Source organism: Gavia stellata, chromosome 21 (assembly GCF_030936135.1).
Source record: "Gavia stellata isolate bGavSte3 chromosome 21, bGavSte3.hap2, whole genome shotgun sequence".
Lineage (NCBI taxonomy): Eukaryota > Metazoa > Chordata > Aves > Gaviiformes > Gaviidae > Gavia > Gavia stellata.
The window spans coordinates 7,241,173-7,257,186 of NC_082614.1; the positions used below are offsets into that span (position 1 = coordinate 7,241,173).

At 53.6% G+C, this 16,014-nt stretch overlaps 1 protein-coding gene across 3 annotated transcripts in view; it reads left to right on the forward strand.

Moving 5' to 3' along the window:
- The window catches only part of SEPTIN5 (septin 5), a 56,634-nt gene that overhangs the window by 30,461 nt on the left and 10,159 nt on the right, over window positions 1-16,014 (forward strand). Inside the window, exon 1 of one of the 3 annotated variants that reach the window (XM_009811189.2) lies at window positions 12,449-12,538. The exons of 1 other annotated variant lie outside the window; for it this stretch is intronic. In XM_009811189.2, the coding sequence (XP_009809491.2) occupies window positions 12,449-12,538 (90 nt within the window). Of the gene's footprint in view, window positions 1-12,448; window positions 12,539-12,643; window positions 12,670-16,014 lie in introns of those variants that run through there. One more of the 3 variants, XM_059827668.1, reaches the window with a different exon arrangement.

The following is a 16,014-nucleotide window of genomic DNA, read 5'->3' on the forward strand; positions in this document are numbered from 1 at the left end:
ATATCTGTGAGAAGGGGTTTGGGTGAGCAGAGCCCCAAGAGAGGCTTGTGCTGCTGTCAGTGGTGAAGGACACACGGTGCCAGTGCTCTCTGCTTGGCAGGGCTCAGGATCTTGGCAGTCCCCTGCCATCTGTGGCCTCCTGTGTGTGAGTCCCAGCAGCATCCCAGAAAGGGGCCATTGATCCCCCCACCCTGCCTGTTGCCGGAGTCAGGAGGGCACAATAAAGAAGATGTGTCTGGGCAGCAGCCTGGAATGGGCTCGTGTGTCAGGAACAAATAAGCCTTTGTATCAGGCGCTGCCTTCAGCAGGAGGTTTGTCAGCTCTGGAGCGGGGATGCTAATGCAGGGCTCTCTGTCCAGCCCCACTGCGCTGCTCGGGGCCTCTCCCAGGTTCAGGGCTACCCAGCAGCATGGTGGCAGGGTCACCAGTTCTTCCTTCGCTGTGGGTGGTCTTTGCAGCGGGTCCTGCTTGCCCAAGCATGGCTCTGCCCGGTGGGATGAGTAGCTGCAGGAGGCAGGACTCCCCTGGCCTTTCAAGCCCTGGTGTTCAGCAGCCTGGCTGCTCTGTGCCATGTGTGTGGCCTGAAGCTGTGTGTGTATGGGCTGTGTGTGTTCCCTGCAATGCGTTAAGTCCCCAGGAGCAGCTTCAGGGTGAGTGGGACAGGGCTGTAATGGACCAGGATGTCACTATACCCAGGTCTTTGAGGAGAAGTATCTCTTGGGAAGGGTTCAGCAGAGCAGGGCTGAGTGGGACTGCTTGACAGTATGTGACAGCAAAGGAAAATCAGATTGGAGAAGTGAGGGAAGCTCCTATGCTTGGGTTTTTACATTAGATACGCTTGTTACAGGAGGATACGCTTTAGAGAAAGCTGTCTTTTCTAGCTATTGAGGATGGACTTGAGGTCTGTCCTCTGGGGTTCCTCTCCCCTGGCCGCTCTCCCATTTCTGGTTGCGGTGCTGTGCTGGTGCAGAGCTCAGCGTGGCCGTGCCTGCAGGAGGTGCCTGCCAGGTGATTCAGAGCTGCCCTCTCCAGAGCGGCGTGGGTGGCAGTGGTGTATGCGAAACCACAGACGGGCTGAGAAGCTGGTGATGGGGTTGAGGCAGTAGGACAAGATCATGTTGGGAAGGATCCCCTCTGTGATGCTGTGTAGGATGCTCCAGGTTTTTGATTTTGTGGCAGTTTTGTCCAGCTGGTTGCTGCTACTGCAGTATCACAGTGTCCTACTGCTGCTACATTTTGCTCACGGTATGTCCCAATACTTCATCCTTTTATCACCTAAGAGCACCATTCTCCAGGAAAACTCTGTTCAGCTTTCTCCAAGCAAGACTATGAAGATTTTCTTGGGAAGGGAAGGAGAGCTTAGTGCATCTTCTGCTGCTTTCTGCCATGGTTGCGAATCCACCACAGTCACCAGCTCTTCCAAAGGGAGAAGTCACTGAGGGGAATTGCAGGGCCCCGGGGGGCAGGCTGAGAGGAGCATAACGTCCCTTCTGGCTCTGAAAAATACTGTGTGTGCTCAGAGAGGAAGCAGCAACCACAGGAAAAGGGTAGTTGCCGAATTGCCAAGAATTAAGCAATCTGTTTCAAAGCATGAAACCTCATGTTGAGCAAGAGGACTATTTTCCTCCCAAGGCAGGTGTGACCGGTAAAACGAGGCAGCAGAGTCCTTCCGCAGTTCAGCTGCCAGACAGGGCCAATGCTTCCTTAGCCCTCCCCACACAGGGTGTCCCCCATTTTTATCCCTTTCCTCCTCCTCCTACCATTTTCAGAAGCTGCCTCGACACTCCCATGCTACTGTTTTTATCTCCACTTTCTGTTCTGTGCTTTTGTGCTGGCTAGGACTGTGCAGGCACCGCAGGCACATCTTGCCCCTTTTGGGGCAGGTGGGTATGTGATTGCCCCAAGCAGCACGTACATAAAAATGAATACATGAAAAAGGTGTCTAGGTAAAGATATCTCTGCACAACATGGTATCTGCAGGACCCTGATATAGAAGGAAAGAGGCTGTTAAATTCAGGATCCTGGCTTATCAGTGACAGATTCGTTTTGGCTTTGTAGAGGGCAGACCAAGAAATGTGGGAACAGCTTAGTCGACCCCTCCTCTGCTGTGGTGCCATGCAGAGCAGTGAGTGAGTCAGTGCAGTCGTGCTGTCTGCTGGGAGCAAGTTCTCTGTGCCCGCAGGGAAGTGGCCTGTGGGTGGGTAAATGACAGAGCTTGATAGCAAAACCAAAGTGGGAGGGCTGCTGTGCCTCCCAGGTGTGTACTTTGCACAGAAGGGAGGTATTAGGTCGCTCTGGGGAGGATGAATTCAGACTGTGTCTGTCCCAACCAGCTGGCTGTTCAGTCCCTGTGTGCTCAGGAGAGCAAAGTCTCTCTGGAGTCCTTTGCTCTGTAGCCGCTCCTGCAAGCCAGCACGTAAGTGGAAACAGATGGCGTCATCTCAGCGGTTAGTAGGAATCTCTCACTGCTGCAAAACTGCTAATGAAGTTTGGGGCTGGACCGAAGCAGACCAAGGCTGGTCTCACAGGGGGCATGCTGGCTCACAGCTGTGTGCTGGGGTGCCTGTTATCACCTCTCTGTTGTAAGAGCACTGCAATTGCTGACCCGACCTCCCAGCCCAGCGAGCTGCGGTGTTTCCTGTAGCAGCCTCAGACAGGGTGTTCATCTGGGTACCGCAGAACCATCAGGACCTGTCAGTGTCCATCAATCTTGGTAAATAATCTGTATGGTCATCCTTACTGTGAGTTTCAGACCTTGCATGTCACATCTGCATTAGGGAAGGGCATGGGTAGCTCTCTGGTATCCAGCATAATCTCTGCTAAGACTCTGAGCCATATACTTCTCCATCCAAGAAGGTCTTTTGCTCTGTTTCACTACAAACTCAGACTAACTATTCCCATTTTTTCCCTACTGGTCAGCATCTCTGATAAGGAGAAGCAACACTCAGCAGTTACTGACTATTACTCTTAAGCTTGGAAGGAACTTTGTTTAAATTCCCTTTGACAGCACAATTTGATTTAGATATTCAGTGACTTGAAGTTTTCTCCCATCATCACAGCATTTAACAAAATGTGAATCTCTAGTCACGCTGCAGGGCACAGAGAAGTGGTGAGTTCTGCAGCAGAGGTGTAACCAGGCTTGGTGTTTGCTGGAGCAAGTAGATGGGGGAAAGGGGGAGAGAAGGGTGTTGGAGAGCATCTCTTTATTCCCTTTTTGATTATTCTGATGGCATCTTCCGCAGCCACGGCCTTGGTGCCTGTGCTGGCAGGGTACAAGGTGCCAGTGTGGCTGCACAGGCACAGGGAACTGGGGAACAATCCTGGTCCCCAGCCTCTCTCCATTGGCCTGAGCTGCACAAGCCTTGGGCTGTAAAAAATTTTGACAGTCTTTGAAGTGTTGGACGAGCACAGCTGTTTGCTGCCTTGCAGTCCTTACCTTTTCTTCTTTCATGCAGCAAATTGCCAGGCTTTGTATCTGCCTGGCCGGTGCCACAGCTGTGTTGGTGGCCCGCAACACATCTGTGCTGGGGACCTCTTTGGGTCAGCTGGGGCTGTGACGCCCTTCGGGAACACCACGCCACGCTGCCACTGTGCAGCAGCAGCGCTAATCCGGCGCGGTCACTGGTGTGCACCGTGTGCCAGGCCCCGGGAAGCCTGGCCAGGCCGCAGACGGTGGAAGAGGCACCAACTGCTCAATGTCTGCAGTGCCTCGGGCCTCGTGGCCTGCGAGCCTGTCAGCAGCACAGCTGGGTAACACTCCATCCAGCGCTTGGTGGGCAGCCAGTAACGGGCTGGCACGGATCTGGGGGGAGAGAGAGTCAGCAGCAAGCTCCTGAAATCTTCTGAAAGTCTTTTCAAAGCCCCCTCCATGGGGCAGGCGGCAGTTTGGTTTTTGCAGCCAGGTGGAGAGTAGAAATGACCCAGCCCAGGCAGCGAAGCGGAACTGCAAGAAGTCTTGATGGTTTGCATTGGAGGGCTGTGAGACCTGCAGTGCTCTGCATGGGCTCAGGACATTGCCTGTGGAGAACACAGTATGTTACAGGGTACAAGAGGTCAGAATTGACAGATCATCTTGGAAAAACTCACTCTGTACATCTCCATTGAGGGGGGATCTGTGGGGAGCTGTAAATCCCAGCAGGATAACTCCTTCTCTGCTGCCCTCTGTCAGGTGGAGATGATGTGTCTGTGCGTCTCTGCAGGTCCTGGGGATGCTTTTGCAACCATCAGGGCTTCAGGTACCAGTACTGCTTCCCAGAAAGCCACTGCTTAATGGCAGGGGAGAAGGATAGACATCTTGTATGCTTAGTGAGGATCGCTGTGGATGCTTCATCTGGACACACTCTCCTTCCCTTCTCTGGGAGCTCTGAGAGACAGTTCTGTGTTGATTTACCCCAATTTCATTGTTGCTCCATCTCTTCCTCAGGTTTTTTGTAGGAAAGAGTTATGATCTTTTTCTGAGAGCATCTCACACCGTTGCTGATAATCAAATGTGCTTTTTTAGGCCCTACCCGAAAGGAGTGTTATGCACCACTGCTCATAAATTGAGGTGTGCTGCAACCCCAGCACAGCTGATTGCATATGCCTGCTGATTAGCTAATTGCTTCCAATTGTCAACAACAGCACACTCATTTTAATCGCACGCATTTTCTGTGTCACTCAGGGAGAAGGTGCAGGTGTGGGAGGGAAAGCTGCGTTTGCCAGACTGAAGAGGACAAATTCTTCTGCAACGAAGTACTCATATTGTTGCGTAGTTCACTCTGCTGTTTATATTGAACCAAGAGCAACATCCAGGGGAGGAAGGGAGCAGAATTTCCCTCTGACTAATGCTGCTGGATTGTGCAGGGCTGCGGGGGAACTGCCAGCCAGAGAAACCATCAGGAGGAAAAAGGAAGTGGAAAGGGTATCTAATTATCCATCTGCAAAGACAGACGCTGGTCCTGACGCAGGGTCCGGCCCTGGGCAGGCTGATGTGGGCAGTGAGGTTTGCACAGACTGGTCATATGGCAGGGCTGGGGAGCGGGCTCCCCGGGGTCCCCTCTGGGATGGCAGATGGTCAAGCACACAACATGGGGAGCTGGGTGAGACTGGAAGACACATAACTGCGTTTGCCAGGGACAGTGCCCCATGCTAGGCTCCAAGGGGCAGCACTTTGCAGCTGGGTATGGCTGTGTCGTGTCTCAGTGGAGGTGGAGTGTGGGCAGAGCTGTGCGGGTGCAAAGGGAGGAGGGTAAATGCCTGGCAGCCTCTCAGCAGGTGCATCTCAGTGAAGTGGGGTCGTGGTGCAGGCCCAAGGGTGAGGGAAGGAACGTGGAGGTCCCCCTGCGCCTCTGCCATCTCAATGAGCATGCACAAGGACTGTGCATTGTGTTACTGCAGTGTGACTGCGCAGGGGCAGCTGACAGCAGGGAGGGTGGGAGGCTGGAGCCAGGGGGTCTGAGCGCTGGATGGAGACCTGCAGGAGATCACCTACGAAGGAGGAGGTGCCTCTACCTCCTTGTCATGGAAAGCAGCAGTCTGCTTGAAGGGTGCAGTCCGCAGAGCTTTTCGAGGGTATTCCTCACACAGGCTGAGGCTGGCTTTCCTCTCCTTGGGTGCCTCCCAGGACTGAAGGTTGCTTTAGAGAGCTGCCTTTTTCCCCTTAACTAATGGAATTAAAAATGATCTGGTGAGCTAAGAGTGGGCTTATTCTCCTCTCTTGTGGGCATCAGCTACTCTTAAAGTTATGTTAATTGTAGCTGGGAGACCCAGACAGAGGTTGGGAGCTGTCCCAAAACAGTTGGCTTTCATTCTCCCAATACTGGTTTCAGGAGCTTGCTGGGCGGACAGCAGGGTTAAGAAAGACCTCCTTGCAAGGAGCTGGGAGTATCTGTGAGACGGGCATAGTGGGGATGCACCAGTAGCATCCCTGCTTGGGTGGAGCATCCCTTTTCCAGCCTCATTTGTCCACTGCCTTGCTCTCCATGGTCTGTGCTCAGTGTGCTCTTTGCACGTGTGGTGCCCCAGCCTGGACCGTCTTCCCTGGCGATGCCCTTGGACTAGCCCCTGCTGGACCAGGCCTGAGTGTCTCAGGATGCCCAGAGGCCGTGATGTCCTTTCCGGTTCAGGATTCAGCCTCTTTGGTAGACAGGCCTGATCCTGCATCCCTTACTCACGTGAGCAGTCGTCTCTATTTCAAAGGGACTACTCGGTGAGTAAGGATCGCAGGATTGGGACCACTACCTATAACTTTAAAGTGGACCTTCTGTAGGATCTTGTCCCCAGCCTTTTTCTGTTCATGTATGTTAATGTGCATCAAGAACTTCCAAAACTGCTCATGCTCTAGTCATTTGGATGGAGACCCTGAGAGCTGGAGAAGCAGTGCCCTTTCATTTTGGAGGATAAATCACCATTATTTTCCACCCTGTGCCACCAAATGGCTCCCAGCCCAGTCAGCTTCCGTGCCATGGAGCAATGTGTACCTGTTTGTCTCCCAAGTGTTCCTGTTCCCGGCTTCCCAGGGCTGGCAGGGCTCTGCTCTGCCTCTCTCTGGTTTTCCCAGCTGTGGCTTTGAGATGAGAGGCAGGTAATCTATTTAAGCCTGATTTGTGCTGCAGAGCTGGAGGATGGAGCAGAGGGAAAGATGAGCAGCGGTAGTGCCGAGAGACTGCTGCAGACCTTCTTGCGCCGCCTGGTTTTTCCTCCTGTCTCAACAGGCTAAATTTGGAAACCTCTGTCTTTTGCTAAGGGTTTGAATGCGTTCGCAATAGGAGGTGCCAGTGCCTGCGACCCTGCGTGAGGCAGAAGCAATGAGGGTTGCAGGTTTGATCTGCGAATTGATTTCTGTCTGGCCCTGGTCAGGGGGAGCTGTGGTGGGAGCTCCCCATTCAGACACCGAGCCCTGTCCCCTGTGAGACCCGCGCTTCTGCAGGCTGGCTTCTCCCTCGCGTGGAACATGTCGGTACCGCACCAGGGAAGGTCTGGCTGGAAGTGGCTCCTCCAGTGCTTCTGCGGAGAGGAGAGCAACTGAGAGTTTTGTGGAAGAGTTCCCGCCAGCTCCACATCTGCCCAATTTGTTACATTTTGCAGATTATCCTAAATAATGAGCAGAGGAGCTGGGTGTGACAAGAGCTATGAACTTGCTCCAGGGGGAGTCATGAGTTTAAACAAGCAGGAGGCGATTTATGGTCATTGGTCCTTTTTCAGAGCTGGAAGTGGAGGTATCGTGTGAGTCACGCAGTGCCTCTTGGGAAGGGTGAGGTGCTCCCTGAAGCAGGGAGCACAAATACCTTTTAAATGGAGTTTGCTAGATTTCTGGAGGGATTATGTCACAAAGCAGCAGTGATCCTTGAGCGGAAATTAAAGCTTGACCTGCGGGGTAGGTAAAAGAAAAGACAGGAGATGTGGTTGCTGTGTTGATTGTGCTTGTGGTACTGTATGTATAGCAGATTAATCCAGTGCTTTGGGATTTCTGCAGTGCTGGTGTGGTTTCTTGCTTTTCCCTGAGCATCAAAGGATGAAGCCTGGCTAAAGTGTCAGGGCTCTGATGCTCCCGGTAACCACTTACATAGAGCCTTGCTTGCAAGTTCAAGGTTAAATCAATCATCAGAGTTTAGATCAGCAAGGCATTTTCTCTTGGGTCAGGTCAGCAGGAACATCAGGGTGAGCGTCCAGTTCTGCTGGTGATAGAGCAGCGGAGTCCAAACCTTGTGACACCCATGAGATTCACGAGTCTGGAGTCAGCACTGATGTTCCACGCAGTGGAAGCAGCAGGAGGAGGTGGGAATCGAGTCGTGGAGGTTCCCAGCTGTGCACCCACAGGGAAGACATCTGCAGCTCCTCAGCCTCCATTGTCCTGGTCCAAGCTGGGAATGGGAATGTCTGCTGCTGCTCCCATTCAACTTGAACGAACAGCTTCTCTGGAAATACTCTTCCTGTCCTGGCTAGAAAGTAGCCAGGAACCGAACTTCCCTTCTGTGGGGAATTCTGAAAATAGCTTTGTCTGCTTCAGAGGAAAAAACATAAATGCTGTCACGATGTGACTGCACTGACATTGCTGAGGCATGGATATGCAGGGCTTCACCAGTCCTCTGCACAGGCCAGGCCGGACGGATGTGTCCCTGAGGGGACCCTATTGCCTGGCTCTGTGCTGCTCAAGAGTGTCTGTCTGGACCAGGCTGAAGATTTTCCTTCCATGACATGCTGCTGGTTGTTCACCAAGGATGGAGCCTGAGCACTGCAGTCCTTAGGCAAGAGCATCTCTGCCAGCAACCAGCTCCCTTGTGGGTGGGGGACCTCTCTTCCGAGCTGGCTGGGGCCCTGTCTCCCTGCACCATGCTGCGTCCCCTCGCTCCCCTTCCCCTGGGTGCTCTGGTTGATGTGGGGGGAGATGGGAGAGCTCTTCACACCTGGACCTCTGGATCTAGCTCCCGTTTGTATTACCTTTGCTGCTCATAGCTGAGCCTCTTGGCTAAGCCCATGCAAAAGGCTGAGCGTGGAGGCTGCCGAGGAGAAAGCCTGGGGGCTGCCGGGAGGAAGGTGTGTGGGGCTGTGGTTGTTGTGGCTGGAGCCTGGCCAGGATGGTGTAAATGTAGCCAAGGTCAGAATTTCCTCTGCCTGGCCCCATCCCCACCTCTGATCTGTGCTGGTCTCTCCTCACTCATCCTCCTGTCGTTTCTGCTCCTTGCTTGTCACGTTCGCAGCTGCCTCTGCCCACCACACTGAGCTCTGTGTGATCTCTGACGGGCTGATCTCTGCCCGTCGCTGCTGCCAGGTCCTGAGTGCTGGGTGTTTTTCTGAAATGGGTGTGTCGCTTCCCCCTCCGATGACTGCGTTTGCCTTCAGTTAGGGCCATTGGTGAAGCACGGCTCCTTGTTCCTTGGGCTGGCCTGTGGAGTGCAGCCTGGGGGTTTGCCCCCACCTGCCCTCGCAAGACTAATGGGCTGTTCTGGGGGAGTGTTTCTACGCTCCAGCCAGCTGCCCCGTGGTGAATTTAGCCTTCTGTGAGTTTACATCTAGATACATGAAATAATGTGTTTTCTCTCCTCTTCTCAGAGCCCCTCTTCAGCACTGCAGGCTAGAAATCCCCTCTCACAAAGGGAGAAGTAGAACATTGCTCCATCGCTGCTAGTGCACAGCCACAGCTCTTCCCACACGTGCTGCGTCCCCTGCCCAGAGCAGCCTTCGAGGCTGTGCTCGCCCCAAGCCGGCTTTTACAAGCCAAAGGAGAGGGATTTTGCAGAAGGATGGGCATGCGGTTTGGCTCTGCGCTGGCTCCATTGTTAGTAAGCAAGTGCTTAACACAGCAGCAATGCAGAGGGGCTGGGCTGGGCCAGGCAGCACTCATTGATTTTTTTTTTTCTTTCTCTTTTACTGTCGCAGTTTGACAAAGAAGGGCTGGTCCATAAGGGGGGTCAGCTTGGTGCACCCCAAGCCTGCCTTTCCCTTGCTGAGTGATCAGTGGGTTGGGGCCGAGCAAAGCTTTGCCGACAGTCAGAGACCTGGATTCTGCTGCCAGCTTCACCCCTGAGCTGCTGCTGCTGCTACTGCCTGCCTGGAGAGGAGGTTAGAGGTGCCTGTGGCCCACAAGCCAGTGGAAGAAAACACTTTGGTTTTGCTCTAGATCTTGAAAAGGCAAAGATGCACATTTCCCTGCTGAGCTCTGGTGCACACCGCGTGTAAGATGTCCTGTGTGCTATTTTTCCTCTTTCAGGGGTGTCGTACATCAGATTTCTTGTTGGAGGAGCAGGACAGGGTTTACGCTGGACATTTCTAGGGGCTGCATGGAAAGGGAGGGGGACAATCAGGAAGGACAGGGGCAAAATAAGGTTGGCTTGGCTGTCTTTGGGAAGTTTGCACACAGACCAACCTGAGCCAATGGCTCTGGGTGTGTCATGTGGCACATCTGAGGGACACAAAACGTGTCCTCTCCTTGGCCCGTCATTTCTGGTTTGGTGACTCTGGGTAGGAGAGGAGCCGAGATGAGCATCTGTAGGAGAGGCAGAGGGGGCTGAGTATGGGACCAGTTGACCCTCCTTCAGCATTTTGAAAGCCATAGCGTTGGCCACACAGTCTTAAGATGCTCTCTGTAGCCAAGACCTACCCTTCTGGGTTTCTTTTCCTAATCTGCTCTCTGCATTCCCAGGCGTGGCCTCCTGGCTGGAGTTCCTCCCTGGCTGCCAGTCTTGAGAGCGAGTGTGATGTGTGAGAGCTGAAGGCGCTCAGGAGACAGTAGCTCCTTGTTCCTCTCTGCACTGTCAGCACGGCTCCTGGGGCCATGAACAACACTGTGGTTTTGTTGCAACCAAATCATTGTTGACTTCATCTGTGATCCAAGCTCAGAAGAATGCTCTGATTTGGTGCAGTGGACTTGTGGGGACACAGCGTGTACCCATGGAAGATGCTTGTGGTTGGTGGCCATGTGGCCTGTGGTCCCCAGACAACGGTTTACCAAGCCATGAGAATTCATGGGGGTTGGAGAGGGTTTGCTTGCAGCTATTGTGGTTTATGATGTGGAAGGACTGGTGAAACCTCTGTGTTATCTCAAGTTTGGATGCATCTTTGGTCTGCCCAGTGCAGACATTGTGGTACCTTCATTGCTCCTCAGTCATTCACAACCTGCAGACCCTGCTGGTGGAATCCTCCAGTCAGGAAAGCAGGGATTAGGTATTGTGAATCTAGGAGAAAAAAAACAGTGTAATGAGCGTGGCCTGACCTACCACTGGGCTGGGAGGATGTTGTAGGATTATCGTCTCCCTGAGGAATGGAGCAATGCTGCAAAGCAGGAGCAGAGCCGCCGAATGGGGACGTGTTCTGAGAGATGGCAATTCTTGTCACACCTGGATCTCAGTCCAAGCCTTCGACTTGACTGTTACACGCAGAAACGATTTGGAACAAAACCCAATGGGTGTCATTTAAGGATGCTGATGGCAGAGCAGGGTGGTTTGGAAGAGGGCTTCATGCATGCGACATGACAGCTGCTGTATGGCAGGAGTTTTCCTGCTCTGGAAGTGTTTCCCACTTCTCCTCCATTTATTTTTCTCAGCCTTTAGGACCTTGTGCCTGCAACTTCTGAGGTCGCCTTCCCTCAGCTTGCAGGATGACAGCATAGGTAAAACACTGTTCTTGTTTCTCCTTATTCTTTCCTTTTTTTCAGCATGTGGTGTGTTTCTAAGACCTTTCCACTCTCACAGCTGCCCCCCTGACTTCAGGCCACTGAAGACCTTGCAGTAACTTGGTACCTTATAGCAGAATGTGGTGTGCGGTGGAGGCCCTGGGTTGTGGCCTGAGGTGACCAGGGCAGACCCCTCTGATCAGGTGCTCTCTGGAGCCACTGCCGGAGACCTGTGCTTCCCAGAGAAGCAGTAGGAGCTCTGGCTGGGAGCGAGGCAGGAGCATGGCAGCAGCCTGCGTCCTTCCCCGTTTGCGAACAGAAAGCTGCTCAGGAACTTGTGTGGCAAATGGCAAGTTCCTCCAGCACCACCAGTATTGCCATCTCGTGTGACTTTATTATACGTGCTGTGATAGTAACCTCCCAGTTTCTGGAATCGTGATTATATGAGATTATCAGCTTTTGTCTGTTTCAAATAAATTCCTGTTCAGTTTCTATGGCTGCTTAGAAAAGCTGGAAAGCAAGTCTTGTACATAGGTTCAGAATCCATACTTGAGGTTTGAATTATTTTTCTGTGCCTGCTAGGCCATTGCTGGGCTGGGTACTTATGCTTAACAAATACACAGATACTTCTTTATTTTGAAATGTCTTCAAAGCTTAAATGGTTCCTGTAAGGTCCAGAATACATCGGCTGCTATTCCAATTGGATTCAGAGATGAGGCTGCAGTATAACCTGGACTAGACAACAAATGGACCTGCACCACATGGAGGCAGATCCACGTCAACCAGGACTAGGATCTGGGGGTTAAGCTTGGACCCAGCTTTTTGGGAGCTTTCCGGACCCTTCAGACCTTCACGCACACAACCAGAAGCAGCATATTTTCACCAAGAGCGGGTTTCCTTGCAGTAAACCTTTGTCTCAGCTGCATCAGTCAGGATATCTAAGAAATCCTCCAGCTGAATAAGCCCATCTGACAAAAGGAGTCAGACTGATGGCTGGGACACGTCCGGTACTTGCACAACCTCTCTGCAGGACACTGGAAGAGGGAGAGACGTTGCCTCTGGCCTGCGGCCGTGGTGGCTTTTGTCCTGTCCTTGCTGGCAGGCTCCTCCCGCAGCACAGGCGGAGGCAGGAAATCCCAGGCAGCTGCCATGGGAGCCCGCTCGCCTCTTCTCTCCTCGCCTCTCCTCCTCGCCTCGCGTCGCCGTGCCGTGCCGAGGCGAGCTAAGCCAGTGCTGCGTGTGTGTGCATGCGTAGGCGGGGGGGCTGCCGCATGGATTTAGCGAAGGCTGGGAGGGAACACATGGGTTGGGTTTTTTTTTCTTGGCCCACAGTGGCTGTCCGTCCTGCCAGCCGCGGTTATGGATTCGATCATTATTCAGGAGCGGTTAGTGGAGCGGCTGCTTTCTCCTCGGACGCAGGCACAGCGAAGCCACCCGGCCAAGCTGAAGGTACGGGGATGTATTTATAGCACCGTGAGAGCTGGGGAGCAGCAGGGACAGGAGGGGGGAGGATGGTGCCCGAATAGACGTGTGCAGCATGAGAGGAGACCTCTGAGGAGCAGAGGAGCAGAAAGACGCTGGTAAGGGGGAGATGGCGGGGACTGAAAGGAGGGGAGCAGTCCCTGTGGGAGCAGGGCGGAGGGGCACGACGGACAGCTGGGAGATGCATGACATATTTTTGTGTGGTTATTTGATGCAGCGATTCCCTTTCTGAATGGCGTGTGTGTGCTTGGGGGGGGAGCTCAGGGCAAGAGTTAGTGCTGCGCGTATGCCCAAATGCAGTCTGGTTTGTGTTACCGTGTTAACGCTGTGCTTTGCTAGCCGGTTTTCTTTCTGCTGCAACAAATGCTGGTGGGCGAGTGGTTTTGCTGATACTCACACGCTCAGCCCCAGGCCCGAGGCAACAGATGTACACGGGAGATGCCCCAGGGCTGTTTGTGTTATGAGTTTATGTAGCTTTCTGGCAACAAAAGGAAGCAAAGGGTCTCTTGCTCCTCTGGGGCTGGGCTGCGCTGGTTCGTGCAGAGGCGGATGTGGGGGCCGTGCGTGGCCAGAGGGGAAGGGCTGGAGGAAGGGCTGCCTGGGAGGGAGCTGGACAGCTTGTGCTGGAGGGTGCCTGAAGCAGGGCCCTGCAACCCACCAAATCGCTGCAGCTGGCCAGCATGGTGGCATCATGCTCTGTTTGTAATGTTCAGAGGAAGGGGAAGGGATGCAAATAGTATATTTGGGGCCCTTGGCGGGGGGACAGGGGCATGAGGATCCCAGCACAAGCTCCATCATTTCTGGTGTTTGTGGCAGACCTGGAGTAGGGGCTATTCTTCAAATTTTCTGTGGTCCTGTGGCGTTTAATTTTAGCCCTTTTGAATACACCCAGCAAGGCCCCATTTATCCTCAGGCTGAATGGTGAAGTCACAGGAGATCTGGATTGGTTTAAACAGCACATCCACCGGGGAGGTGAGGAGGGAACGAGGAAAGGCAGGAGTGATGGAGGCCATGCTGTGTACCCTGTCTTGGAGGTACAAACAGCCCTGCAGACACCTCAGTACCGGAGATGGCTTCTCCTCTTATGCAACAGATCACGAGTGTCTCTACCCCCAACAGGAACAGGACTTGAACCCACCAGTGCTTTGTTCCTTGGCTTGAACTCCCAGGGAGAGCACTGCCTGCCAGGGAGCCTTGGCCACCTCGGCTGGGTGGTGGAGGGTGTAAGAACACGGTGTGTTGCTGTGGTGTCCAGTGAATCAGCAGGCATGTGCCAAGAGAGAGTACAGACATGTTTTGCTTGGCCTGGGGTGCTTTGGTTTGTAACAGGGCCCCAAAGGTCGGCCACATCTCTTGGTGGCCTCAGGTGCGGTGTGTGGGGCATGTTCCGAGGCATGTGGGAGCAGGATGCCAGAGAGAACAAAGGCAGCACGTGGAGGAGGCGGTGGGGAGAGGGGCTTCTCGTGCCAGAGCACCGCTGGCTCGGCTGGCCGGGGCCCTTTCTCAACAGCTGGGGCTGGCGAGGGAAGCGCAGTGCAGCGACTGGCTGTCCTGGCCTGTGTCAGCTTGATGGGAGCTGGCTCGCGAGGGTCAGGAGCATGCGGAGGGGGCCGTGATGCCTCCAGGAATTCCCTCAGTCGAAGTCTCTCCTCTAATTAATGGATTTTAGCTTTTCACAACCCAGAAAGCCACGTGCCTCCTTCAGTAGCTCTCCCAGCCCTCTACGCCCCCTTGAAAGCTCTCTACCCCGTGCATAGTTGCTCTGCAGATAACATCCATGTTGGGTCCTGACGAAGATGGTTAGTGGTGTAGAGCTTTGAGCAAGGCAGACACCAGGCTCAGGAGGCTACTTGGGCTCCTTAAGTGCAATGTTGATGTTGCCACACTGGCAGAGACAGTGGCACATGGCTGTCGCAGTGCCCCAACGTGGCTGGGATGGCAGCACACATTGGGTGTCTCAAAGCCAAGATGAGGAACCGTGGGTCTAGGCTGGCTATGGTGCAAGGACCATGCTGTTGTTCCTGAGAGAATGCTGTTAGAAGAAGGGGACCCCTCCCCACAATTTCCCCTGCATTTCTTGCCTTCGCCCTTGGCAGACACACTGGCCACTGGCTCCCGGCAGGGCTCTGCAGTGCATCCGTGGCTGGTCGGAGGGAGGCACAGCTGGGAACAGAGCTTTTCCCCTTGCGACTCTGGCTGCCTCCCACTGCGAGCGAAGTTCTTCTCTTGGTATTGTGCTCGGCGCTGACCTTCCTTACTGCGAGGGAAATGAGCACGTGAGTCATGGGTAAAGGGCAGTGTCCTGTACCAGCTGGGATTTGCTCATTTCCAATGTCGTGATTCCACCGAGCTATGGGGAGGTAACCAGAGGTCCAGTAAATCCACGCTTTCTTGGTTGGGCTGAACAGAAACGAAAGATCAGGTTCAGCCAGTTACACTTGGCTGAAGTAAGCAGAGTTGCACCAGAGCTCAGCTCCCCAGTGTCTCCATTGTCAGCCCTTAGTCATCTACATTAAAAAACAAAGAAAATAAGAGAAACACACCCTGAGCCTCAGTTATGGTTTTATTAGCACGTTACTAGTACTATTTCGCATGTCAAGTCACTGGAGAGAGCAGGTGATCATTGTCTTTTCAAAGTCTGGTAAAGGGCAGGGCAGGGCTCCCCCTGCTCTGACCCAAAGCTTGGCTGTATGAGAAGCACAAGGGGAAGGACGTTGTATGTTTGTGCCACTTGCTGAGCAACACTGGTCCTTGCACTGTGAGGTGCGGGCTGTTACGTGTGCACTTTGGTTGTGTTCATGGATACATTTCACCGGGAAGCAAAGCAGCTGGGAGGCAGCCCTGGCACTGAGGGACACAGGCTGGAAGCGGCCTTTTTTTTCTTGTTTTCTTGATCTTGCCATTATCACATTTCTCACCCTGCTTTGCACACCTCATGTTTACTCTTTACTGAGCCTTTTGGGGGCAGTTTGCAGTATCCCCCAGGCAGATGTTGCTCTGCCGCATGCAGCTCATTAGAGCTGCCATCCCTTTTCACCCGGGGTCTCACCGCTGCTCACTGCACCACCAGATGCCAGTGCCTTTTAGCTCAGCCGTTAGAGCTGCCAGTGGAGCACTTTGGGCACTCTCTAATTCTCCCCACTTCTCTCTAATTTCATTTTCTGTGTCCTTTCCTGCCTTTCTGGACTGTGGGGTGGTGGAGCGGCGTTACTTCAGCTACGTTAGCAAGGGGGTGAGGGACACCGGAGCCCACAGTCACTCTCTCTGTCAGGGCTGAAGTGACCAAGTCCGAGACCCAAACCAAACCTAAATTTCTGGAAGGCAGTGACCACGCTAAGGAACAGAGTCCTAAGGCTGCAATGGCCATCAGCCATGTCTGTCCTATCTGAGTGGGCAGCTCCAGAGCAGCCATAAATTGGGAGGAGGAAACTCCGTGTCCTCCC